At 37.1% G+C, this 26,201-nt stretch overlaps 2 protein-coding genes and 1 pseudogene across 5 annotated transcripts in view; 1 reads left to right on the plus strand and 2 right to left on the minus strand.

The window, feature by feature from the left end:
* Soat1 (sterol O-acyltransferase 1) overlaps positions 1 to 26,201 on the minus strand; it is a 53,070-nt gene that overhangs the window by 22,055 nt on the left and 4,814 nt on the right. For 3 of the 4 annotated variants that reach the window (XM_047520694.1, XM_047520692.1, XM_047520693.1), the window contains exons 2-4: positions 25,713 to 25,761; positions 16,386 to 16,511; positions 7,303 to 7,361 (exon numbers count right to left, since the gene is read on the minus strand). In XM_047520694.1, coding sequence (XP_047376650.1) covers positions 7,303 to 7,361; positions 16,386 to 16,511; positions 25,713 to 25,752 — 225 coding nt within the window. In that variant the 5' untranslated portion in view covers positions 25,753 to 25,761. The remainder of the gene's footprint in view (positions 1 to 7,302; positions 7,362 to 16,385; positions 16,512 to 25,712; positions 25,762 to 26,201) is intronic. The other variant, XM_047520695.1, reaches the window with a different exon arrangement.
* LOC124961911 (mitochondrial nicotinamide adenine dinucleotide transporter SLC25A51-like) lies at positions 1,911 to 4,965 on the minus strand (annotated as a pseudogene).
* Positions 16,899 to 17,345, plus strand: LOC124961746 (small EDRK-rich factor 1-like). Its single transcript, XM_047520696.1, has one exon. It carries the CDS (start codon positions 16,966 to 16,968, stop codon positions 17,152 to 17,154), a length of 189 nt encoding a protein of 62 aa, XP_047376652.1. The 5' UTR covers positions 16,899 to 16,965; the 3' UTR covers positions 17,155 to 17,345.

A 26,201-nucleotide genomic window follows, 5' to 3' on the forward strand; every position in this document is an offset into this window, starting at 1 on the left:
AAGATAACAAGGTCAAGACCAGCCTTGGCCACTTAGCAAGGCCCTCAGCACCTTGGTGAGACCCTAGCTCAAAATAAAAAATGGGGGCTGGGGATATAACTCAGTAGTAAAGCACCCCTGGGTTAAATCCCAGTTCCAAAAAACAAAAGTGACAAGCATGGAGAAGCCCTCATTTGCAGACATGCCATCTGGGTCTGGCATCTGGATTTGGGTCTTATTGTTACAATTTGCTCATTTAATGGCTGAACACTAGCATAAAGTATTGATGTGAAAAAACAATACCTGAAATGCTATATAAGAAGCAAACAGAATATGCTGCAATGATTATATATTTTTAAAGCAGAAATAGGAAGTGATTTTTTTCATTCCTTTAATTTTCACATTAGACCTAACGGTCCCTCTATAAAATTGTTTATGTTAATAAAAGTTCCACAAATACTGATAGCAAAGATACCCCCTTTCCCTTCTCAGGGCACTCATTTTCTTCTAGAAACCATCTTCAGAGATAAGAACAGCACCCAGTAATCAGGCCAGGAATGTGCTATACGGCCTTGCCCTTCTGGTCAAAATGCAATTCTCTTCCATATATCTGAATTTTTGAATTCTGAAATATCTAAACTCTTCCTATGAAAATGCTTACCCTTTCCAGAGCTGAGCATTCAACTTCTCCTCCGATTCTATGAAATACTTTAGTATCTTTCAAATACATTTTCTTTTATACTTAAATAAGCCAAAGTGGTCTGTTATTTGCAACCAGAACAAAGAATTTAACCATGTTAAAAAAAAAAAAAAGCTAATTTATCTATTAATATAAGTTGGTTGGAACTTAATCATTTGAATCTCCTGGACTCTTCCAAGAACTTTTAAGTCTTGTTAAAACACAATTCTAAGGATTTCAAAACACCATGACTCAGGCCTATTACACAGTTTTGTATGATCCCACTAATTTCACCCCCTAATGTCATCATCTCCCTCATTCCACTTCCCTTCCCGCAAAAGAGCTTGCTCATCACTTGACAATGTTCTTTATGCCTTTCCTTAATAAGCTCCTTCATCCATCTATCTAAATTTTCTTACTGAGTTCTTTGTAGATTGCTAAACAAGCAAATAAAAATACAGGCACGCAGTTAAATCTGAATTTCAGATAAATAACAACTTGTTAAACCTAAGTATGTTTCAAATAATGCATGATGATTTTTTAAAAGCGTTCACTGCCTAAAAATTCAAATTCACCTTGAAATAGTATACTTTATCTGACAGTTCTAGTTCCTGGAGCTCAAAGAGTTGTCTAATAAGATTTGTGGACGACCTCTTCCTTTTACAATAAGAAACAATGATTTGTGAGCAAAGGTTTTAGTCAGTTACATGACTGTGACATAAACCACTGGTGCTAAGAGGAGTCTTGGAGACAGGAGTCCAATGCTCTCACCTTACAGATTAGGGGAAGACCAAGCAGTGAAGATGGGTGACAAGTGGTGGAGCTGACACCAAATTATAAGGACTACAAAGATTCTTGACTTTATGGAGGGCAGTTCTGGGGACTGAAACCAGGACTTCATGCATGCTAGGCAAGCACCCTACCACTGAGCCACATCTCCAGTGCAAAAATCATTCATAAAAATAATAATAATAATAATTAAGACAAAAAAAATTAGTTTATGAAAAAAAAAATGTTATGGTTCTGAACAATGTTCACTGCTAGAAGCTGCGAATGAGCTGTGGGCGTGTCCGAGCCGTCTCTAAAGCAGAGGCGGCCCTCTGAGAACCCTCGGTGTGACCTTACTGACCAGAGGCTGCACCATGGACATCCTGCTCAAAGAGAATTCTGAGATGCAATGCTGCGGATTTACTGGCTCAGACGGCCCTAGGTTCAAAAGCAGCTCTAGGAGGTGGAGATACCAGTGCCCCAGCTAGCCTTGTAGCGCCAGCTGCCGGGAGGAGGAAGAGTTGCTGCGCAAGTGTAAGTCCCCAATCTTCCCCATAGCTTCTCGCTTCTTACTTACTTTGAAGAACCCCTCCTCACAATAAATTCCTTTGATGTGTTTCACTATAAATAGAGCATTTGCGGGCTGTTAGAATCAGACCCATCAGGTCTTTTCCACCCATCAAGCCCCTGCTTTAAAAAGTATATCTCTTGTCCTCTTTGTTTATTTCCAAATACTACTTTTCAGATTTTTATTTCCAGTCAGCCCACACCTCTGAGGGAATTTATTCCCTTTCCAAGCAGGTCACAGGTGATGGTTCACATACTTGTCACGACGAGTCATTTTATGTTAGTAAATATCAACCAATAAAAGAAAACAGTAACAAAAAATACAACCAGTTACAAACCTCTCTTATAAACTAGGATAATTTAATAAGATGTTACAGTTTATATAGGAGGTGTCCACAGCACCTGCTGTTAAGGCAGAGGCAAAAAGACTAGATCATGAGAACTGGAAACTAATTAGCAGATTTATCAAATTGATGGATTAATAATGTGAATGGATTACTTGCTGGTAACTGTAACCAGGGGAGCTGAGGCTAGAGGAAATGGGTCTCTGAGGGCATGCCTTGGGGATTATATATTTTATCCATGGTTTCTCACTGTCTCTCTGCTTCCTGGTGGACATCAGTTTTCCTCCTCCATGTCCTTCCTTCATGGTGTTCCACCTCACCTTGGACCCAGGGCAACGGATTCAGTCAACCATGGATGGAACATCTCAAACTGTGAGCCAAAATAAACTTTTTCTAAGTTGTTACTGCTGAGTATTTTGGTCATAACAATGAAAAGCTAACACATAAGGCTATGTCTGTGAAGCACTTAGTACAAAGCCTGGCTTACAATAGGACTTCTAAATGTGGTTCCCTTCTTGTACCTACCCTTGTTTACTGTCTAAAATACCAAGATATTACAAAAGTTTCCTATCTGGCCTCATTGCCTCCAAAACTGTCTTAATAAGTTATCTTGAACTTGGACATCAGAATATCAATCCTATACCTCATTCAAAAACATTCTAATTAATAAAGAATAGCAGAGTTGTGGGGTGTCATTCTGTAGTAGAGTGGGTGTTTAGCATGCATGTGGTGCTAGGTTAAATTCCCAGAACCAAAAAAGTAAAATAAGTAAAACAATGCAGAATGTTTAATCTCATTGGATTTCAAATCATTGCAAATTAAACCAAATCTAAATCAAATCTCTTACAAATTTCATTTAGTGATTCATTCTGAATAAAGCACTATTTAATAAACAGAGTATATAGTAAGGGTATAAACTAAGTACTTAGGATTACAGAATAGATAGGAAATAATCTCAAGCAGAAATGTTTAGAAAACTGTAGAAACACCAGGATTGGAACTAGAAATTAAAGGCCAACTGTACATTATTTTGAATGGTAAAGGTAGGAAGTTAAAGAAAAATCTCAAGTAGAAAGAACATTACATAAAAGGGTACAGAAACAGAAAACATGCTTTATAAGTCAACCCCAATTTTTCCCCCATCATATTTTTCTTTCCATTGTACCCCAACCTAGGCAAAGATGCTCATCAAGTGATATTTTTAAGATAAAGTGTAGGTTTTCTAGTTCCTTACCTATGTTCAGGCCAGGCCCTCCCTTAACAGCAGGGACAAGTCTCCTTCAGTCCTTACATCATTTGCTCAATATGAGTAATAATGTGGTTAATCCACATTATTAATTAAACCAGTGTCTACCTTTCCCTCAGCTACTTACCCCTTACTTCACTTAATTCTTTTTCCTTCCAATCCTCATAACTGGGCAAACTACTTTTATTCACTAATATATAAAGCAGTTAAGTAGAATATTCACTTTTTTAAAAAGTTTTAACTTAGATCCTTGCAGGAGTTCCATTCTTGCCCCTTCTTCCCATCACTTCTACTCTTTCTCCTCCACCTCTACTTTCTATTCCGATTCCCTTCACCCTGTGGTTATGTGACCTTGTGTGGAAAAATAGATTTCTTTTGCTATTAAAACCTTGAGATCAGTTTTTGTTGATACTTAGGAAAATAGCTTTGCCCATAGTTCACTGTAGACTGGACTTGTATTTGGGCCAATAAGGAACCAGGTCAAACTGCATTCTTCACTAGTCTATGCAGTTGATAAATGGTACTTAACCATGATTTTTTTTTAAATACAGCCTTTATTCCATAAGAGATGAAGGACTGATGGTAACTCAGATGGGCACCTCTGAAAAGATCGGTGACCTGCATGTTCCATTAAAAAACAAAACAAAGCAAAACAAAATAAAACAAAAAAAGACCTTGGGGAAAGACAGAAATTCCCCATCACTCTAAGACTGCCAGTTTTTATAACATCAACTGGAAAAAAACAAGATAGCACCTAACAGATCACCACAGATAAAATCATTGATCAAATAAGCATCATGGACACTGCTAGAGGCAGATGCACCTTAATGGAACCTGGAACCCCCCCCGGTTCCCCCCAAATTTGCTGAATCTATTATGAAAAAGAATGAGCACCAAGTCTTGATAATACTCTCCAACTCTATGCCTTTTCAGCATCTTAAAAGTTTGATAACTGTTTATAAATTTGTCAGGATGTTTGTGGTCTTGAAGCAACAACTGAACCCTTTCCAACTGAGCAAAAATCCTAGCTATCCCAGCAGCACCACAGTCATACCAGGGGCTACAAAGGCTGGAGCACTGACATATTTTTGGAGAAGGCAAGATAAGACCTCACATAGGCTAAACCTAAGTGCCAACAGCATCATCTCCCATGTTAATGCAGGAAAGGGTCCACCCTACAAGCCTGGAAATCCATTTGATTCCTCACAGCTGCTGCTGAAAGAGGGTCTTCTGAATGGGAAAGGTGATGGCACGTTGTTCAAAGCCGTGCAGCTGACACACAAGCGATGCCTCATTTCACCACTTATAATGAGAGGTGACATATCTTGTTTTGAAGATGATAGGATTGATGGCCTCTTTGCATGAGTTTCTGAATCCATCATGTTACCTAAGGATTTTTTTTAACTTGTAACACCATCTGAGCCTGATGTTGTGGGGAACAACTTCTTAATAAATTTCCCAATTTCTTCCACTGTTATTGGAGTCAATTAGAATCAATTTTAACACACAAATGTACTTAGGGGACACCTCATTTCCCTGTCCAGCAGACGCCCATGAGCCAACACAGGCACAAACCCTGCACAGGCACAAACCCTACCTGTTCCTAGAGTTTAAAAGCATGTAGAATGACAAACAGAACAGAATGATCCTTCACCTGTTTGAATCTTTCCTTTACAATAGAGCACAATAAGATTTTGTGGAAGGGGAAAATCGCAAAAGACATATCTAGGAGTCTGTCCTGTCTACAGGAATGACAACTCAGAAACACATTAGGAAACTATAAAACCAAAATTCCTTATTTTAATCACTAGTTAGAATAAACCTTTGAAAACAGAACACGTGCCAGACACAGTGGCATATACCTGTAATTCCAACTATTCAGGAGGCTGAGACAGGACAATGTCAAGTTCAAGGCCACCCTGGGAGCAATTTAGCAAGACTCTGTCTCAAAATAAAAGAAAAGGGGCTGGGGAGATAGCTCAGTCAATAGAGTGCTTGCCTTGTAAGCACAAGGCCCTGGGTTCGATCCCCAGCACCCCAAAAAAAAAAAAGAAAAGAAAAAAAACTAGGGATACAGCTAACATGAAGCTGAAGGTCCGATTCTTACTTCTTTTTTATCTTAGTATTTTCATCCAGACTATGAACTTCTGAACACCTTGCATCCTAAATTATTGAGTTTTTTGTGAGTTACTAATAAGCGTGTATGTGTGTGTGTGTGTGTGTGTGTGTGTGTGTGTGTGTGATGTATTTTAAAAAGAAAAGAGGAAGGGATATAGCTCAGTGGTAGAACACTTGCCTAGCATGCATAAGGCCCTGGTTCATCCCCAGTGCCACAAAAAAGAAAAAAAAACACACGTTACTATATAAAATATTTGCTTAGCCAAAATTATAAATTAATCACTCAGATAAGAAGTTGCCTAACAATCATGTCTTTAAACAATCTTTTATAACAACAAAGTACTAATCAGAAAAGACATACTCCAGGGCTGGGGTTGTGGCTCAGTGGTAGAACACTTGCCTAGCAAGTGGGTTTGATCCTCAGCACCACATAAAAATAAATAAATAAATATCCGTTGACAACTAAAAAAGTACAAAAAAAAGAGACATATTCCAGAAATGACCTTGTTCACCATGGTTTTGGAGGCTCATACAGTTAACTTAATGGAAACAAGAAAAAGAATAAAATTTAACATTTTGATTAACTAGGAGTCTAGACTCACTATTTCAAATATGGCAAACACACCTTTTGAATACTACTTTATAAAGCAGTACAGTGAATGGTTATAGTATAGTCATTACAAATACCCATACAGGATGGTGGAGGTTAGTTTCTTCATGTTGTAAACATATTTCTAGTGAAAGTATAATCCATGGACTAAAAAAGAGTTGTGTTTTCAAACAAATGAGATGAAAGGGGAAATGATTATGCCTTTAGCCTTGAAAGATAACTGAAAAACCAGTTTGATAATAATGAAGACACTGATACTAAAGTGAATATAAATAATCTTACAAATATTATTTTATGTAATATTTTTATTTTTCTAATTATTTGATATAAATGTATATGTGCATACACATAAATTAATAACTAAAACAAGTCTATTTCATCTACATCATTGGATAGTTATGAGTTCAGGTTGGCTAAAAAGCTTCAGAAGTGATCGTCTCATTGGAAAAGGTTGCCCTGGATTTGAAGTCAAGTTACATTCAGGCACAAATGGCATTAGATTACAATTATTTTTTAATGTATTCTTTATGTCCAGAATTTTCTGAGGGTACACTGAATTCTGATATATGAAACAGTTTGCACCATGTGAAATGGCTCCACTTTGTTTTTTTGTGAGTTGTTATTTCTACTTCCCTGACAGATTCTACTTCTAGATTCTGATTCAGTATTTACTGGAGGTCTATTTACTGTGAATCATGATAGATACTTTCATAAAGCACTCATACATTCAACTATGTCAGTCCTTCACACGGCTTATTAAAACCAAGATTTGCCAGTTAGAGCCAGAAAATGACAGCAAAGGATGGGACAGGAAAGGGCAATGGGCATTCTTACACAGGTGAAAGTGACAGATCTTATTTTCCTGTTCCACAGTAAGATATATCAACTGATGAAAAAGGCAAATAACATTTAAAACAATTTAACATTAAAACTGTTACTAAATAAAACTCTACACAAAACTGCATTTGTTTCTGAAAGAGGAAGTTCTTACCTCTGCCTCTGCTGCCAACTGTCTCTTCTTAGCTATCAACTGTTTTATGTCAATTCGACCTAAGGGAAGGAAAAAGAGTCAGTTTGAAGTTGATAGATACAGCTGCCTGGCAGCAATATTTAAATTATGCAGCTGAAAGACAAGCAAATAGTATAAACCATGGTATAACCACAAAACATGACAGAGCCCTTAATAATGCAGCTTGGGGGGCTGGGGTTGTGGCTCAGTGGTAGAGGACTTGCCTAGCAAGTGTGAGGCACTGGATTTGATCCTCAGCTCCACATAAAAGTAAATAAATAAAATAAAGGTACTGTGTCCGTTTACAACTAAAAATTTTAAAATGTAGCATGGGCAATATAAGTAGAAGGAACTTTATACTAAAAATACTAAATATGAAAAAAACTAAACATACACAGTAATGACAGCTATGTTATCCATGCGATGCTGTAGGTTCACTTCTGACAGTATGAGAAGTTAGATTCCCTGAATAGATCCTACAATTGAGATTATTAAGATAATGTGTGAAATATTAAAAACTAAAAATCTTTTAAAACTTATTGCCAAGCTGACACAAATTCACAAATGCAAACAAACAAACAAAAAAAAAAGAAAATATGTGAGAAACCTAAGAATTCTTGCCAAAGGTTTCTAGCAAACCTTGAGTTTCTGCACTGGCAGCCACACGGTCCTGTGTTTTTACAGAACAGTACTTACAGCATGGTGAAGTCTAGGTCCTACCCTCAATGGGAAGTCTAACAGAACACCCACCTTACAACTGAGGTCTCCTACAGCTACACCCTTACTATACAGTCAAAAATAACAAAGAGAACAGTAAGGCAATGTGCCTGTCTCTTTTTGATGCTGATCAGACGGGGGAAATTTCCCTTACCTTTCACTAGATTTGCAGCCTAAATTCACATTATCTGTGTGGTCTGAAAAACCTCAAGAAGTATATTTATTTTAAAGTGCCCAAATTTTATTCCCAGATGCAAATGTAGTTCCTTCCTGGAAGATTTTTTTTTTTTTAATTTTTTAATCAACCAAGTTCTTAAAGAATTACAACAGAAAAAGGTCCAAGAAAAAAGAAGCCTGTAGTTACAAATCACAAAATACATCAGGAAACAAGGCAACATAGATGAGAAACAACAGAAACAAAAGCCAAGGTACTCAGAGCTTCAAAACTAATGATAACAGAGAAACAACATGTATCCCATTTGTTTACAATAAAATAATAAAAATAAATAAATAAATAAACCACAAAAAAAAACTAATGATATTAGAATTATCAGTTATTGCATATAAAATAAGAATGCTTGGGGCTGGGGATATAGCTCAGTTGGTAGAGTGCTTGCCTTGCAAGCACAAAGCCCTGGGTTCAAATCCCCAGCACCGCAAAAAAAATAATAATAATAATAACAAAATAAAATAAAATAAGAATGCTTAATATAATAAGGAAATGAATGTGAAACTTGAAAATAAAAACAAGAAACTACACAACCAAGCAGATCTGAAAAAGCACCAGATTTCTCAAAACACAATATTAAAACAATTGGAACTTCAATGGATACATAGACTAAACACATCTGAAGAAAGCAGTAGTAAATGAAAATGTAGGTCTGTTGGTTGGTTTTCAATTTAGAATAGAGCCCAAGGAAACAGTGATGGGAAATACGAGAGGTTAAAACACAGAAGAGATCCAACCCAACAGTCGAGGAGATGCACCAATGGGACTATGCTGAAGGTCAGTGACAAGTCCACACTGATGTTTCTGACTTGGATTTCTGCAGAGTATACTAGATGAAGTTGTATGTTGTACAGTCTCATGATGAACATAAATGATCATAAACATACAATGGTTCAAAACAAAGTCTCATGGAAATTGTCAGTGTGTCAAGAACCATGAAAAATGGCATACCACAAATGGGAAAGAATGCAAAGGATGCCAAAGATTATATTCAAAAATTTTAATTCATCAAATTTTATAATATATGAAGTGAATGAAAAATGCCATGAAGAAAACAGAATTTTTAAAAAACTAAATGAACACAAAGATACCATATACCATATACCATCTCATTGACTGGAAGTCTTAATATTGTTAAGCTAGCAATACTTCCCAATTTATCTACAGATTGAAAACAATCCTCATCAAAATTTCAGCTGGCTTCTTTGCAGAAAAGGACAAGTTGATCCTAAAATTCATCTGGAAAATCAAGTGACACAAAACAGTCAGAAAAATCTTGAAGAAAACCGAAGCTGGAAGACATTGTCAATTTTAAAGATGGACACATAGGCCAATGAAACAGAACTGAGACAGTCTACAAACCAGGACTCACATTCACTAAGGACTCACTCATTTCCAGCATGTAATCTACCACTGGGTCCCCTTTTTAACACAGGGTCTCACTAAGTTGCCCAGGACAGCCCTGAACTTGCAATCCTTCTGCCTCTGCCTCCCAAGTAGCTGGGATTACAGCAATGTGCCCTGGTGCCCAAACTCAGCTCCTTCTTTTAAAAGTAATTTACAGAAAATTCAAAATACACAAGTCACTTCCCCATAAAAGAACAGAATCACCCGTTATGCTATTATGTTAAAGAAACTAATAATATTTTGCTAAATATCATTTACTTTTTTACTTCAGCAAATAAATCTATTTTTATTAAAAAAAAAAAAAAGGACTTGGGCACACTTTTATAACCTGTATTTTTAATATACTGCGAACATCATTCCATGTCATTACATCTTCTTCATTATTTTTATATATTGCCCTATTGATAGGTTCCACAAAAGCTCATGTGTTGAAGGCTTGGTTCCCACAGCAGCAACTGTTCAGTGTTGACACCCAATGGAGGAAGTGGGTCACTGGGAGCATGCCCCGGGGTACATTTTGTTCCTGGCCCCTTCCTTTCTCTCCTCTGCTCCCCACCACAAACCTAAATGCAATGGAGCCTGCCAAACGTGGACTGAAACCTCTGAAACTGAACCAAAATGAATGCACTTCCTTTAGGTTGATTTTCTCAGGTATTATGCCTAACATACCCAGAATAATGGGTATGTTAGGCAAAAACATTATTTACTCCTCTACTGGATATTTAGATTATTTATATCTTTTCACAATAGGTCACTTGGAAAAAAGACATGAAGAATGATAAAGACCAAAATGCATCTAACCAGAACTCTCTATGGAAAGACAATCTATGAAGAGGTAATAGCTGAGAATTTTCCAGGATTGTTTAAAGACAAATAGAAAGTAGATAAATGAATTCTGGCTAGGACAAATAAAAAATCTACTCAGATATATCACAGTGACACTTTGTGACACAGAGGCTTAAAAAAAAGAAAACAGAAAAACAAAGAAAGTCAAATGTAGTAGCACACACCTATAATCCCAGTCACTCAGGAGGCTGAGGCAAGAGGATCACATGTTTAAGGACAGCCTGGGCAATTTAGCAAGACCCTTTCTCAAAACAAAAAGTAAAAATGGCCGGGGATATGGCTCAGAGGTCGAGCACCCCATTTGTTCAATCCCCCAGTACAACATCAACAACAAAAAATTAAATTGTTTAAAAGCCCTCTTAAGATGAATCAGAAAGAAAATCATTACCAACCAAAAAACTGCAGTTACACTGGGGGCCTGACTTATTCCAATGGAAGCCAGGAGATAGTGGAATATTATTCACCTGTCAATAGTAACAGAGTTTATGACTAGGAAGGGGGCGAGAGGTCATATCACAAAGAACCTTGAAGGTTTTGAAGAATTCAAGCAGGAAAATAACTGATATGATACTGGAAGGTTGAAAGGATCACATAAGAATGAAATGCAATAAAGCCAGATCTTAGCTAGGTGTGGTGGTGTGTGCCTATAATCCTTGTGACTTGGGAAGCAGGAGTAGGATTGTAAGTTCCAGGACAGCCTGGACATTGGCAAGACCCCCATCTCAAAATTTAAAAATAAATAAATATTGAAAATGGCTGGGGATGTGGCTTGATGGTAAAGTGCCCCTGGGTTCCATCCCCAGTACTATGAATAAGTAAAATAAAACAAAAATAAATAAATCCAGACTTTGTCCCAAAACAATAGTAATGAGAGTAGATAGCAGAGGATGAATTCTGAAGATACTCATAAATTAGAAGCCAATCAGAAAAAGAGTAAGAATATGACAAATATTCATTTAATTTTCTTTTTTTTTTTTTTTTTTTTTTTTTTTGGTACCAGGGACACTCAAACACTGAGCCACATCCCCAGTCCTTTTTATATTTTATTTAGACACAGGTCTCACTAAGCTGCTTAGAGGCTCACTAGGTTGCTGAGGCTGGCTTTCAACTTGCAACCCTCCTGCCTCAGCCTCCCCAGCCACTGGGTTACAGCCATGCTCCACCATGCCCAGCTCGTTTGATTTTTCTATCATTGTGGGAATATACTTTATATTCACTTCTATGACTAGACTATCACTTCAAATTAAACTATGTATTTCATAAATAAATGAATATGCAAACTTCTCTTTTAAACTACCACAGGGGACAAGGAAGAAACACTGTAAGAGATTCTCACCAACTGTACATCACTTCCAAAAAGAAACTGCCTATCCATTAATAACATGATGACCATTATTACAAACTGGCTAGCAGCAGTAGGAACTGGGAAGGGAGGAGAGATTTTGTTCACACTTAGGTGTATCTAAAGACCCCTCTGAAGATGATATTAAAATTGAATAAGTAGAAGAAAATACATTTAAAAGCCAATTAATTTTCCTTTATCTTAAGTAACTCTTCATATAATATTTAAGAGAAAAATTCTGTACTTCCTGTTGCCTTGATACATTGCCTGTTGCTAATAACACAATACCACAGGCCAGGTAAATCTTAAAAGAATTTCTTTTGGTTTGTTGTTCTGGGGACCAAAGTCAAGGGGTTCCATCTGGCAATGACCCTCCTGCTAGTACAGTTCCAAGGCAGTGCAGGGTCTGATAAGAGAGGGAGTGTGCATCTATGTACACGCATGCATGTGTGTGTGTGTGTGTGTGTGTGTGTGTGTGTGTCTCTCTCTCTCTCTCTCTCTCTCACTCTCTCCTTTTAGAACCACCAGTATTCTGTTATAGAGGTGCCACCCTGATGGCCTTATCTAATTCCAATCAGTTCACAAAAGTCCCTCCTCTAAACACCATAGATCAAGTCTCCACCCTCTTAATACAGTGGGAATTAACCTCCAACATGAGTGTCAAAGGGGACAAAGTATATAAAACCATAGCACTACACCCCAAAACTTAAAAATTAAATCACTGATAAGCCAAAACTGAGAGTCATGTAATTACTCATTATCTGCCTAGTTCTACTAATAGCACCAACTGATAACACAGGAGTCAATTATTTTCTAACTGAAACTTAAGAGAATCCAATGATAAATCCTTAAGGAAATATACACAAGATTTTGTTTTTTCCCAACTCTGATTTCTACGAAATCAGGCCTGCAACATTTATCTTCATGAATGGATGTTAACTAACACTTGTGAAGCATGCTATAGTTAACAGAAATGTTTAAAATATCCTTGAAGTGTCAAAAATCCTATTCTAATGGATCTTAATGAAGAGCTTTCTAAAACTAATACACATTTTACCACCCTAATTTTTTTTAAAAAGCTGAATGTAACACACATATTTAAGCTATAGGCGAAGTGAGTAAGCACATGCTGTTGTATCCTATCAGAGTGACACCTTCACTAAATGTAGAGAGCCATCAGGCCCATGGTACATAGCTCCAGGGAGTTGCATCTTTCCAGTTAGGCTGCTGCTTCATGATTTTCACCAAAACTACTCCCTTATAACAATCCCACACTTCTGTTACCATACCAGATCTACTGCCAAAGTTACCCTGAAGAAAGACAAATTATGAAGATCATTGGATTGGTAACTTATTTACTCATTCAATTTATATACTTGCTCCTTAAATAAAAACCCACTGAAGACAGTAAATGCAGGCCAGTAGTTATGTTCTTCAAACTACTCCTTTAGGATCTCAGGAGAAATATACAAAAGATAATAAAATTTAGCAGGATATGGGAGCATGGGTTGGGTAGAGGGAGCTTTTGCACAGAAAGTCAATATTTGAGCTGAGACTGTAGCTCAGTGGTAGAACACTTGTCTGATATGTTCAACCCCAGCACCACAAAAACAAAAAAATATTTTTCCATCTTTTTTCCCAGCCCTACTAAGTAACCTTTAGTTGTTCACTTTTGGTACCAAATTCTTAAATGTCTTCTACATTTCTTAATTTTCACTATCTTTAAACCTCTTCTTCAGAGTTCCTATGTCAAAGGAAAGGGTGGCCTCTTTTCAAAAATTAATTCTTCAAATGAGACTAGATTTCTCTCTCATCCTGCACAAAAGTCAATTCAAAATGAATCAAAGACCTAGGAATTAGACCAGAAACTCTGCAACTCCTAGAATAAATCACAGAGTCAACATTCCAACATATAGGCACAAGTAACAACTTCCTCAGTAGAGTTCCTAAAGATCAAGAAATAACACCAAGAACTAATATATGGGATGGCATCAAATTAAAAAGCTTCTCCATAGCAAAGGAAACAATTAAGAATGTGAACCTGGGCATGGTGGCGCACACCTGTAAAAAAATTACACACACACACACACACACACATATATTTGGGGGGGGGAGGCAGTGTTGCAGTACTGGGGATCGAATCCCAGGGTTGCTCTACCACAGAGCTACATTCTCAGGCCTTTTTATTTTTTTATTGTGCAACAGAGTCTCACTGTGTTGCCCTGACTGGACTCAAATTTGGCAATCCTCCTGCCTCAGCCTCTTGAGTACCTGGAACTATGGATACACACTACCAAGCCCAGCTTCAATAAAGATATATTGTTTTTAAATAAAGAATATATCATAGGTCAATACATTTAATCTTTTAAAAAAGCAATCTTTTTATAATACCTTTGTTTTATTTATTTATTTTTTATGTGGTGGTGAAGATTGAATCCAGTGCCTCACATGTGCTAGACAAGCGCTCTACCACTGAGCCACAACCCCAATCCAACACATCTAATCTTTATACACACACTCACACACACACACACATAACCTAGTGAGAAAAACAAGATAACTGACTGATATCATTTCTCAAGAAAAAAAAAAAAAGAAATTAACATTTTAAAAAATTAAACATCTTGCACACCGTCACGTGGCCATAGACTGACTAAGCTCACATCTTCTGATCCCACTTATGAAGCATTAAAAAATAAATAAATAAATAAATAAAGGAAGGTCAACTTATAGTGACTGTAATCTTAAAGATGACTAAGGAGCCCTAAGGAGTGACTAATAACCATTTTTCAAGTTTCAGTTCTTTTAGCAAATATTTTCTTTGTCTACTCGTGGCCAGAACAAAATTAGCTAATGTGTAGGCACTGACTAACAGGATTTTATTTCCTAGAGAAGTTCAAATAAATTTTAAAATTCTGATTATTTTCTAAAACACTCCCACTTATTATATCTTAAACTACCTTCATCCTAGTTTTACCTTGCTCTCCATGAAGAGATAGAAGTAACCTAAAAGTGTCACTAAAGGTTGCCTCTATGTCCGTGGGATGGCTGGGCTTAGGCAAGTGCTCTACCACTGAGCTACACCCTCAAATATTGACTTCCTCTGCAAAAGTTCTATCTACCCATATGCCCATACCCTGCTATGTATTATAATCTTTTGTTTGTATATTTCTCCTGAATATACTATATATATGTAAACTATATATATTTATATAAAATATATATATTTATATAATATAAACTATATATATTTATATATATTTATATAATATAAGCTATATATATTATATAAATATATAATCCTAAAGGAAGATTTTGGAAGCCATATTTACTGACCTGCATTTACTGCCTTCAGTGGGTTTTTATTTAACAAGTATATAAAATGAATGAGTAAATAAGTTACCAACCCAATGATTTTCATTATTTGTCTTTCTTCAGAATGTTTCTCCCCAATGTTAACTCCTCCTTTGCATAAATTTCACTTTTTATATCACATTACACTATGTAATTTAAGGGGCTGGGGTTGTGGTTTAGTGGTAGAGCTCTTGCCTAGCATGTGTGAGGCCCTGGGTTTGAACCTCAGCACCACATAAAAATAAATTAATCAATTAAATAAAGATTTTTAAAATGCTTAAAAAAAAACAATGTGCAATTTAAATGTCACAAACAACAAGAATCTGTCAATAAACTTCATTATGTCAACTTAAACAACATTTTCATTCTGGTGGACGCCAGCTACTGATACTTAAAATTAAATTTAAGTAGGAAAACAAAACAATGTACTTTTATGAAATGTCTCAGGATGCCAAAGACAATCTCAGAAAGTTCCACTCCTATTTGTTAACCAAACAAGGCTCAAATTTCAAATCCGTGTTGAACTCAAACCTATACAAATGTCACTGCAAAAACAAATATACTGATGCAACAAATGACATCAGAGCTACATTTACAAGACTATCATTCTTAATCATAAGTCTTCACTTGACAAGCACTGTGTCATCTTCCTCTTTGTAGTCAAGTACTTAGCAAACCTGCAACTATGAGAACTAAAAAAATTTTTTAAAAATTAACTAAATAGAACTTTCTAATCTCTCCCTCATTCCTAAGATTTATAGCTCAGTACAGACCTAGATTAGGTACTCTGCTAATTACTACTGTTACTCATTATATCCATTATAAGAGTAATTATTAGTTTTGATAGTATTGGTTATTTTTAATGATCTAATTATGTGTGTGATTCTTGGGGGGGAGGTTTGCCATTCACTTTACTTGGAGCTCCATGGGGGCAAACATCAGTATTGATCACATCTAACACCTAACAAGACACCTAATAATTATTAGTAGGTTAGTTGACTGAAAGAAAAACTGGTGTATAAAACACAGCAGGTAATGTCTTTGTTACCAGATATAAAAATTATCAATATTCATTTATAATAGAAGAAAAAAAAATGGTAATCCCTACTGGGGAACACTGAATTTGTTCTCTATTTCATTAATTCATCCAAAAAAAATTTAAAGCATCACCATTTCTACGTGTCTCTAGTGACTCCTTTGTAGGGTTTCTCGGGTCTTCATCTTTCTCAGGGTTTTCACTGGACTTGGACAGTCGATTTCTTACAGACATCTTCTCTTTATTCACCTTTGCTTTGTCTAGGAAAAGAAAATGTAAAAAGCTTTAAGCAATGGCTAGAAGAAAAGGTTCTGAATGTTCCCTACACAAAGAAGTAATATATGATTGAAATGATGGATAAGCTATTCAGCCTGATTTGATCACTTCACACTGTATACATGTATCAAAATATCAGGGTATCCTATAAATATATATAATTATTATGTGCCAATTAAAAATTTTTAAATATGGGGTGATATAGCTCAGTAGTACAGTGCTTGCCTAGACACACACACACACACACACACACACACACACACACACACCAATTAAAAATTATAAAACAGGGCTAGCGGACTGCGCGGAGGCGTTGCCCCGCGGAGGGCGGGCACGGGCTCAGCCTTCTTGATCTGCGGGTGGCGACGGTAGCTGAGCGTGCGAGGGAGCCGTTGCTTCTCCTAGTAGCTCTCTTCCAGGCTCCGTCCGGTGGTCGACATGGCCCGTGGAAATCAGCGAGAACTTGCCCGCCAGAAAAATATGAAGAAAACCCAGGAAATTAGCAAGGGAAAAAGAAAAGAGGATAGCTTGACTATCTCTCAAAGAAAGCAGAGGGACTCTGAGATCATGCAACAAAAGCAGAAGGCAGCTAATGAGAAGAAGTCTATGCAGACAAGAGAGAAATGACAAATGGCCTTTTGGAAGACCTGGGTGCTACAGCCAACTGGGTGCATCATAAGCTCTAAGACCAAGATTTCTTAAGAGTAAACATTCATTACATATATTATAACTTATCTTTATAAAACTGTCTATTTTAAACTTTACTTTTCAGCCTTAGTGTGATGTTTTAGGACTGTTCTTCAAAGAATAAAGCACTAACCATGAAAAAAAAAAATTATAAAACAATAGCTTTGAACTAACTATCTGACTTAAGTGAATTTCACAATAAGAGATGTGACAATTGATGATACGGTCTTCCTTTTGTTTTGCTTAATCACATTTTCTGAGTATAAAATACTGTAACAAACTTGAAGAAATTAGCCTGTATGAACAGGCACTGAGTAAATGAAAAATTAAAAATTAAACAGCAAAGTACAGCTACAAATATGCCACAAGGTACAGTATAATTAATAACCAAATACATGGTAAAAACAACAACTCTTAAGTTCAAAGTCAGGATAGATCAGAAAAAGACATAAAAGTCTCACAGAAAAGAAGGTACTTGGGGACTGAGTCTTGAAGGATGAGTACAGAACACTCCGTGTGTGAGAAAGGGTTAAAACGAGAACTTTATAAGCCCTGTTCAGGGGACCACAACTGAGGCAGACTAATAGAGAATGAGAAGCAAGATTCTGTTCAAAATCTACCTTATGGAAACAAAGTCCCTACTGGGTGCTTCGGGTTTTCTCTTTTAACCTTCTTAACAGTTCTGGACAAAAAATGTTATTACCTCCAGTTCTCATATGAGAAAAAAAAGACTCAAGTAGTTATTACCGTCAGTGTACTCCACCCCAGCACCAGGACACAACTGAACAAGTTGAGTTACTAGAAAGGCGTACAATAGGAAACTGAAGATACTAGAAACGGAATTTGGTTGGATAGTTTCTGAAGAAAGTCTTAGGAAGCAAGGGTTTACTCTGGCCTAGGTACTGGCAGAAAGCAATGACAATTCTACAATTACTATTCTCTATGATGGGGTTGACACAAACAGATGAAAGCTGTAGAGTACTCCCCCCTTATCTACAAAGGATACAGTCTAAGACCTCCCAGAGAATGTCTGAAATCAGGGATATTACCAAACTACTCATATTTTGTTTTTTTCCTCTACATACATAAAGTTTAATTTATAAATTAGGTATAGTAAGAGATTTAACAATAGTAATAACAAAACAGGACAACATACTATAAGAGTTTGCATTTGGGGTCATTAAGTAAAGTAAGGGTTACTAGAACAAAAGTATTGTGATGCTGCTGACAGTGGATCTGATAACCAAGATGGCTACTCAGTGACTAAGGCTGGTGGGGTAGGGGGTAGCATATACAGTATGGATACCCTGGAAAGAGAGAGAATTCATGTCCAGGCAATAAAGGATGGGATGGCTCAAGATTTCACCAAGATAACAAGAATAGTGTGCAATTTAAAACTTATGAACTGTTTATATTTGCAAACTATAGTCAGCTGCAGGTAACTGATACTATAGAAAACAAAACTGTAGACAAGCAGGCACCACTGTTAATTGGTAAAGCAGCAAAATCTTTCACATTAGCCTGGAAAGGAGATGTTCCATCTTTTATAACTTAACAATGTTTAGTTTCCTCTTGTTCAGACAAGATTATGGCATAACCTTGTTTTGTCTTGACCCCTCAGGGTCACCAGATGATCTTGTCTGATGTTGATGTTCAGAGAAATTGTTGGTGTTCAACAGAAGAACACCAAGAGGACTTCGCTATTAAGTGTCAGGTTGGCTCATAGTAACACCAAGGTCTAGCTGAAGTGCCAGGGAAGCTCCAGGATGCTAGGGGCTGCTTTTCTTCTAATTATAGTAACTTGCCCAAGACCACAAAGTCTGTAAGAGAGCCAGATCTGAAGTGGCATTAGTGAGATCAAAACTACAAATGCAACTATTTTTTTAAAAAAGTTGATAACAAAGAAATGTGATAAGGGAAAAGACTAGAAATGAGGAGTCAAACTATGAACACCTACAAAATTAGAATTTTTAGGAAGGTAAAGGGGAGAATTTTGAGCACTAAAAACATAGTCAAACTCAAATTTTAGTAAGATCAGAATAAAGATATAAGATTTACTCTAGAGCAGTGATGAAGTTTGGAAGCCTAAAGCAAGAAGAGGAAAACAGCCAGGCACAGTGGCACACATCTGTAATCTCAGAGACTCAGAAGGCTGAGGAAGGATTACAAGTTTGAGGGCAGCCTCAGCAACTTAGTGAGACCCTATCTCAAAAAATAAAAAGGGCTGGGGATGTAGCTCTGTGGTAAAGCACCCCTGGGTGGATCCCCAATAAAAAAAAAAAAAAAAAAAAAGATGATGATGAAGAGAAAAATAATGAAGTACTCATTACATTATGTTTGCATTTATTTACATTTTTTTGGTGGTGAAGAAGGGGTGCTAGAGATCAAACCCAGCACCTTGCACACACTAAGACTGCCTTCTACCACTGAGTTACACCTCAGCCCCTCATTATATTATTTTTAAAGTCACATATATTTAAATTCTGCGATCACAGTCTTCCTGAACTTTTATTTAAGATGTCTTTTGTGTATGTAATGATAAAATATAACAAATGTTGAGTTCAGTTGCTTTTTCAACTGTCACTGTTTGGCAACCTAAAAATCTGACAAATCTGTCAAATTCCCTTTTAATTTTTTCTGAAATCATACAAATGAAACAGAAGGCAGAATAGTGGATGACTATGTCAGGAAGAAATTTCAAAAGATTTGATGAAGCGGAACCTAGAAAGATCTGGCCAAGGTTACTAGTAAAGACTTAAAAGTCATCTGTGTCAACATGGTAGAGGAAGCCACAAAGCATCTAACTCTCAAACAGAAAGGAGCAGGGAAGTGAGAACTGAAAACTGAACTCTGATGCAGAAATCACAAAAGAAAACCAAAACAGACATAAGGAAAACAAGAGGTTTCAAAAAGGAGGGAGTTTTACAATGGATAATGTGGAATTAACAACAGGCATTCCTGCTGTGGGTAGAGTTCAGTGATAGAGTGCTTGCCAGGTATGTGAGAGGCCCTAGGTTTGATCCCCAGCATTGCAAAAAAAACTTTTTAAAAAGGTGCTCTTTAAAGATATATAGCAAAAGATTAAAAGACAAAAACAGTAATATAAGAAAACTGAAAAACAAATGTGAGATTAAAGTCTATTACCAAGCCCTATGAGACAGTACAGCATGGCGCAATGTTTCTCAAATAGAATAATGACAGCTAATTTGGCTATTTATGGGCTTTACATGCATGAAGTATATAAAATATATATGAGGCATCAGTAGGAAGGAACAGCAGTGACAAACCATCAACAAGAGCACTGACTGAACAAGTACCATGCTTCTAAGCCCTTTATATTTTCTCAATCTTTACAACCTTAAATAGATATCTTATTGCTATTTTATCTTATTGCTATTTTAAAGATGAGAAAAATATAGTTTAGGGAGATGATTTAATTTGTTCCAAGTCATATAATTTTCCAACAGTATTGTGGTCTTTCCCAACAGGGTTTCTCCTGAAGCACACATCTGTTAAAATCGCTTCACTGAGTTCCTCTGTGGTTTGCTTTACCACCTGATTATTTGTTAGGCCTGTGGGAAGGAACTACAGGACAGTTAACAAAAAACATAAAAAGACCTAAAAAATTTTTTTAATCTTAGGTACTGGCATATTCCACAGATATCTACTATTTCTGAGTGTGATGGGTTAGAGTGTCGGCAATTAAAAACCAGGTAACTGGGCGCAGTGGTGCATTCCTGTAATCCCAGCAGCTCAAGAGGCTAAGGCAGGAGAATTGCGAGTTCAAAGCCACCCTCAGCAACTTAGCAAGGCCCTAAGCAACTCAGCAAGAGCTTGTCTCTAAATAAATTATTTTAAAAAGGGCTGGGGATGTGGCTCAGTGGTTAAGTACCCCTTGGTTCAATCCCTGGTACCAAGACAAAACAAAACAAAACCAGGCAGATTCATCTACCTAAAAAATGATCTGGAGGGCAGCTTCTTAAAGAAAGTTGATCACAAAGTTGATGGGGAATTTTGAAATCATCAGTATGTCCTAATTCAAATGGAGATAAAAGCAGCTCAGATTTAAAAACTATGGGCTGATGGAAAAACTGAATTTAAGCATTGGTACTTTTAAAAAGGACTATCTAAAAGATAAATCTCAAACTTCAGTATTAGAGGAACTACGATAAACTTGATGGGCAGTGAAGGAATCACAACGAGAAAGTCCTTAAATATTTACTGAGTTTTAAACAACAATAATTCTATAACAGCAGAACTGGAATTCACAACAAAGTCTATCAGATCCTTCACCCTACCATCTACCACAGACTGCCTCCAACACACCCTCTGCTCAAGTTTCCTCCACCGACTCTCCTCTCACCCCTCTGCGCTCCACTGCACTCTCCATGGCGTCGTCCTGTCTCCCACATTAAGCCTAAATTTGCCAGATGGGGATGATGTAGTTATTTTCTCCTTGAATTTCCAAAATCTAGTGGGAAGTACCTGGAGTCCACAGGAAAGCATTAGGAGAGGAAGTGAATATATCCATCATGCCACAACCAGAGGAACACCTGCTGGGAGGATGCCCTGCATGACATCTTTACTGTTAACAGCTCCGTACATCCTACCATGGTTCTTAATTGATGGTGGGGGATCCCCTAGACTCCAGAGAGAATCACAATCTACTCCAAACATTTCAATAAGTGAAAAAGACAATTACACTTTTATCACATAGGAAAGTTATACATGCTAGCTAAAATAATATTTTGCTGAATGTTATCTCATATTGATTAGAAATGCTAGTTCAAAAATAAAAAACTAAACCAAGTTTGATACACAAATGCTGTTTAACAGACACACACAAAAATATTAAGCCTGGGTATCCTGTAGAAAAGTAAAACATTACAGGAAACCTTGGTGGTAAGATTAGAAATCATCAATCTACTTTAGAGAAAACCTTATGTCAAAAGCTAAATCATTGAAAGACAGTCCTGCAAAAAGACTAAACCAGGAAAGATTTCAGAAGACCAAGAATTTGGGCTGAGGCTGTGGCTCAGTGGTAGAGCGCTCACCTAGCATGTGTGAGGCCCTGGGTTCGATCCTCAGCACCACATATAAATAAAATAAAGGTAGTATGTCCACGTACGACTACAACAAAATATTTAAAAAAAAAAAAAAAAAAGACCAAGAATTTTTAAAGCACTGGGATTACAGGCAAGTGCCACCACACCCAGCTAGTTGGGTTTTTGTTTTTCTGTTCTTTTAAACACAGCACCCAGAGTACTTTTTAAAAGGTTAAGGTAGATTAAGTGAGGTCCTTTCCTAAAACCCTTCAAGCACTGGATTTTGTTTTCATTTTTTTGCAGTGCTGGGGTTGAATTCAGGGCCTCAGGCATGCTAGACAGTGCAGGAGTGCACGAGGGCTCTGCCACAGAGCGACATCCCAGCCCTCTGCTATCTCTGAACAAGCTGAGCGCCCCCACTCCCTCTGGTACCTTCTCTGCCTGAACGTTCCTGAAGAAGCCCCAGAGGCTGCCCTCAGGCTTTCTCCTTCACTTCATTTAAGTTCTCTGCTCAACTGTCCCCTCTCTTCTGGACTTCCTTCTTTGCCCTACCTGAAAGAAACACCCTGAGCCAAGTGTGCTTGGAATCCTAGTCATTTGGAAGACTGGAGCAGAAGGATCCCAAGTTCAAGGCCAGCCTCAGCAACTTAGTGAAGCCCTAGGCAACTTTGAAAGACCCTATCAGAGCACTTGTGTACAAATACATTATACTATTATTTCCCATCTATCCCACGGGACTATAATCCCCACCATTTTGAAACAAATATCTAGAAGTGTACCTGAAACACACTCTGCACTTCATATAGTTTAATGAACGAATTCATAAATCATTACTGAGTATTTTCATATACAGTGAGAACAAGATTGCCCACCACATGTTCCTGGATCCATCAGTCAAATGCTGGTGTGACTAGAGCCTAATACTCTGTACTTCTTTATAACTTTATGTGCTAACACTAAAAAGTAAAACAATTATCCAGGTGTGGTAGTACGTGCCTGTATCCCACCTACTTGGAAGGTTGAGGTAGGCAAATCACTTGAGCTCAGAAGTTCAAGACAGCCAGGGAAACACAGGAAGACCCCAGCTCAAAAATAAACACACAAACATAACATGATTAATGAGTTTGGGATTTAACTTGCATGTATATATATTAACATGATCTGTTCTAAAGCTTAAGACTTTCATCAACATCAGCCATTCAGGAACCATCTCTACAGTTTGTCTAAAAGACTCTGATGAACTATTGACAGATGTCATGCCCTTTACTCCACTGGAAGATCTATCAAACTTGAGATTTTTTTTTTTCTCCTGAAACAATTCAAATAATTAGAATAATAAATGAGAACTGTTAATAAGTTCTCTTTAGAGAATACCTGTTGTCAGCTAAACTCTATGAAAAAAAAAAAAATCCTTTCTATAGATTGTCTCCTTTATTCCTAACAATAATTTTAGGAGGTGGGTAATCCTGTCCTCATTTTCAAATAGAAAAAAGTATTGACTGTGAGAGGCATAACTATAACTATAAAAGACAACAAAAGAAGAAAGAACGCTTTAAAATTGGAACCAGAACTTAAAAAGAGATAGGACAGGTCTTTTAGTGTAAGACCAAAGGGAATATGTTTTTTAGTTTCCCAATACATCAGCAAAGCAGATGAGAGCTGACATTTACGCCTTACTAACCCGCGACATCAGAAAATGGCTATGGTAGTTTAAACAGAATGCAAGGGGAAATTTTTCATTTGTGTTGAAATTATTTTTTTTTAATTCTGACATTTAAAAGGTATGTACCAATCAACTGAAAAATTCACACATATTATTAAGCACTGTAATCTTCCGTGATGTTAGATAAATGTTATAATATTTCAGAGGCCTACCCCACTGTATTCTTTATGCACACACATACACATACACAAACACAAAATGTGCTGAAAGAAGTCATAATTAACAATTTAAGAAAGTCAAAACAAGTCCTCAAGGATAAGGTAACATCAGAGCAGAGTTCAAAGAAGGAATACAAGTTTTCGAAGCATAAAAATAGGATGAAACAAGTGAGCACTCTGAAGAACATAGGAAAAAGCGCGGGCCCTGGTGACAGTCTCCGAAACTCAAATGCTCCATGGAGAGCTAACATAAGTCCGGCACCGGGGATACAAGGTTTACAACATGTGCTTCCAAAGACTTGAGAACTAGTGGAGAAAGACACAAAACATCATCATCACACCTGCTAGTATTACTGGACAGTGACAGGGGTGTAGAGTGTGAAGGGAACACAAACACAAATCTATGCCCAATGAGCCTGGGGCAATGAAGAAAGGTGTCCTGAACAGGGAAGTTTAGGTCCCTTCTTCCAGCAGAAGCAATGAGGCTGGAGCCAGGATAGGAAAGGGCAAGGCCATTCGAAGAAGAGGAACCATTCGAAGAAGTCTGGAACTTACAAAAAAAAAAAAAAACTCGGGCCAGGGACGTAGCTAAGTGATAGAGCACCTGCCTGGGTTCCACCAAAGAGGAAAACAAAAGGAGAGAGGGGGTGCTGGGGAGATAGCTCAGTCGGTAGAATGCTTGCCTTATAAGCATAAGGCCCTGGGTTCAATCCCCAGCACCCAAAAAGAAAAAAGGAGAGAGGGAAGGGCTGGGGCTGGGGCTGGGGCTCAGTGGTACAGCGCTTGTCTGGCGTGTGCGAGGCCCTGGGTTCCATCCTCAGCACTGCATATAAATGAATAAGAGATTCACTGACGGCTAAAAATATTTTTTTTAATAAGTAAAAAAAGAAGAGAGGGAAGGAGAGATCTAATGCCTAATGAAGATTTTTAAACAGAGTGACTGCATATTTATCTTGAGGAAAATTAAACTCAGGACCTAAGGAAAGGATAAACTAGAGAAAGGAGAGACAAAAAATAAAGACCTGAAGTAAGGCTCAAATGATATGTGTTTATTAAAATAATAAAAGAGTGGAGAGATAAGGGAGATGAGATAAAGTTTAAACATTAACCTGAGTAGTCCCTGAGATATCCCGCTGGGTACAAGCTCAAGGCAGCTGTTCATATAGAAAACTCACTAAAGCTACAGGCATGCCAATATGCTACGTAATTACATTCAGGGAAGAGGGAGAGGAGTAGGTAGTTCAACATCATGTGCCTGTAGGCAGCCAAGTGATTATGACCAGCTGAATATACAAGCCTGGGTTGAAGATAGAGATCTACGACTCATTCATTAGTGCACAGGCACAGATAAGGACAAGGCACATGAACTCAGGAAGCCTCCCAGGGAGGTAACCTCGGGAATAATACAGCTAACATTTACACAGCACTTACTTAACAAACTATACAGCAGATACTAGTATTCCTTTTTATGAGTGATTAAATAATTTTCCCAATTATTATGGGATACTTAAAGAACTAACAGTAATCAGGTTACAAAATAAATGTACAAAAATCAATCAGTTTCCTACATACCAACAACGAATCTGCCAAGAAACCAAGAAAACAAGCCCATCCATGAAACCTAAAAAAAAAAAAAAAAGAAAAAATAAAAAACCTAGGAATAAAAGAGGTAAAAGACCTCCAGTGAAAACCACAGAACACTGAAGAAAGAAATTAAATAAGACACAAAAAGATAGAAAGACTATCCATGCTCATGAACAGGTAGAATTAATATTGTTAAAGTGGTCATGCTACCAAAAGTAATATACAGATTCAATTCCATCCCCATCAAAATACCAATGTCATTTTTCACTGAACTAGAAAAAATGGTCCTAAAATTCATTTGGAAGAATGAAGACCCAGAATAGCCAAAGAAATTCTAAGCCAAAAAGGCAATGCTGGAGGCATTGCAACACCTGACTTAAAACTATATTACAGAGCAATAATAACAAAAACTGTGTGGTATTGGCATAAAAACAGATACACAGTTTATGGAGTCCTCATGATTACCCTTGCTTCAGC

The sequence above is a fragment of the Sciurus carolinensis genome, chromosome 12 (assembly GCF_902686445.1).
Source record: "Sciurus carolinensis chromosome 12, mSciCar1.2, whole genome shotgun sequence".
Lineage (NCBI taxonomy): Eukaryota > Metazoa > Chordata > Mammalia > Rodentia > Sciuridae > Sciurus > Sciurus carolinensis.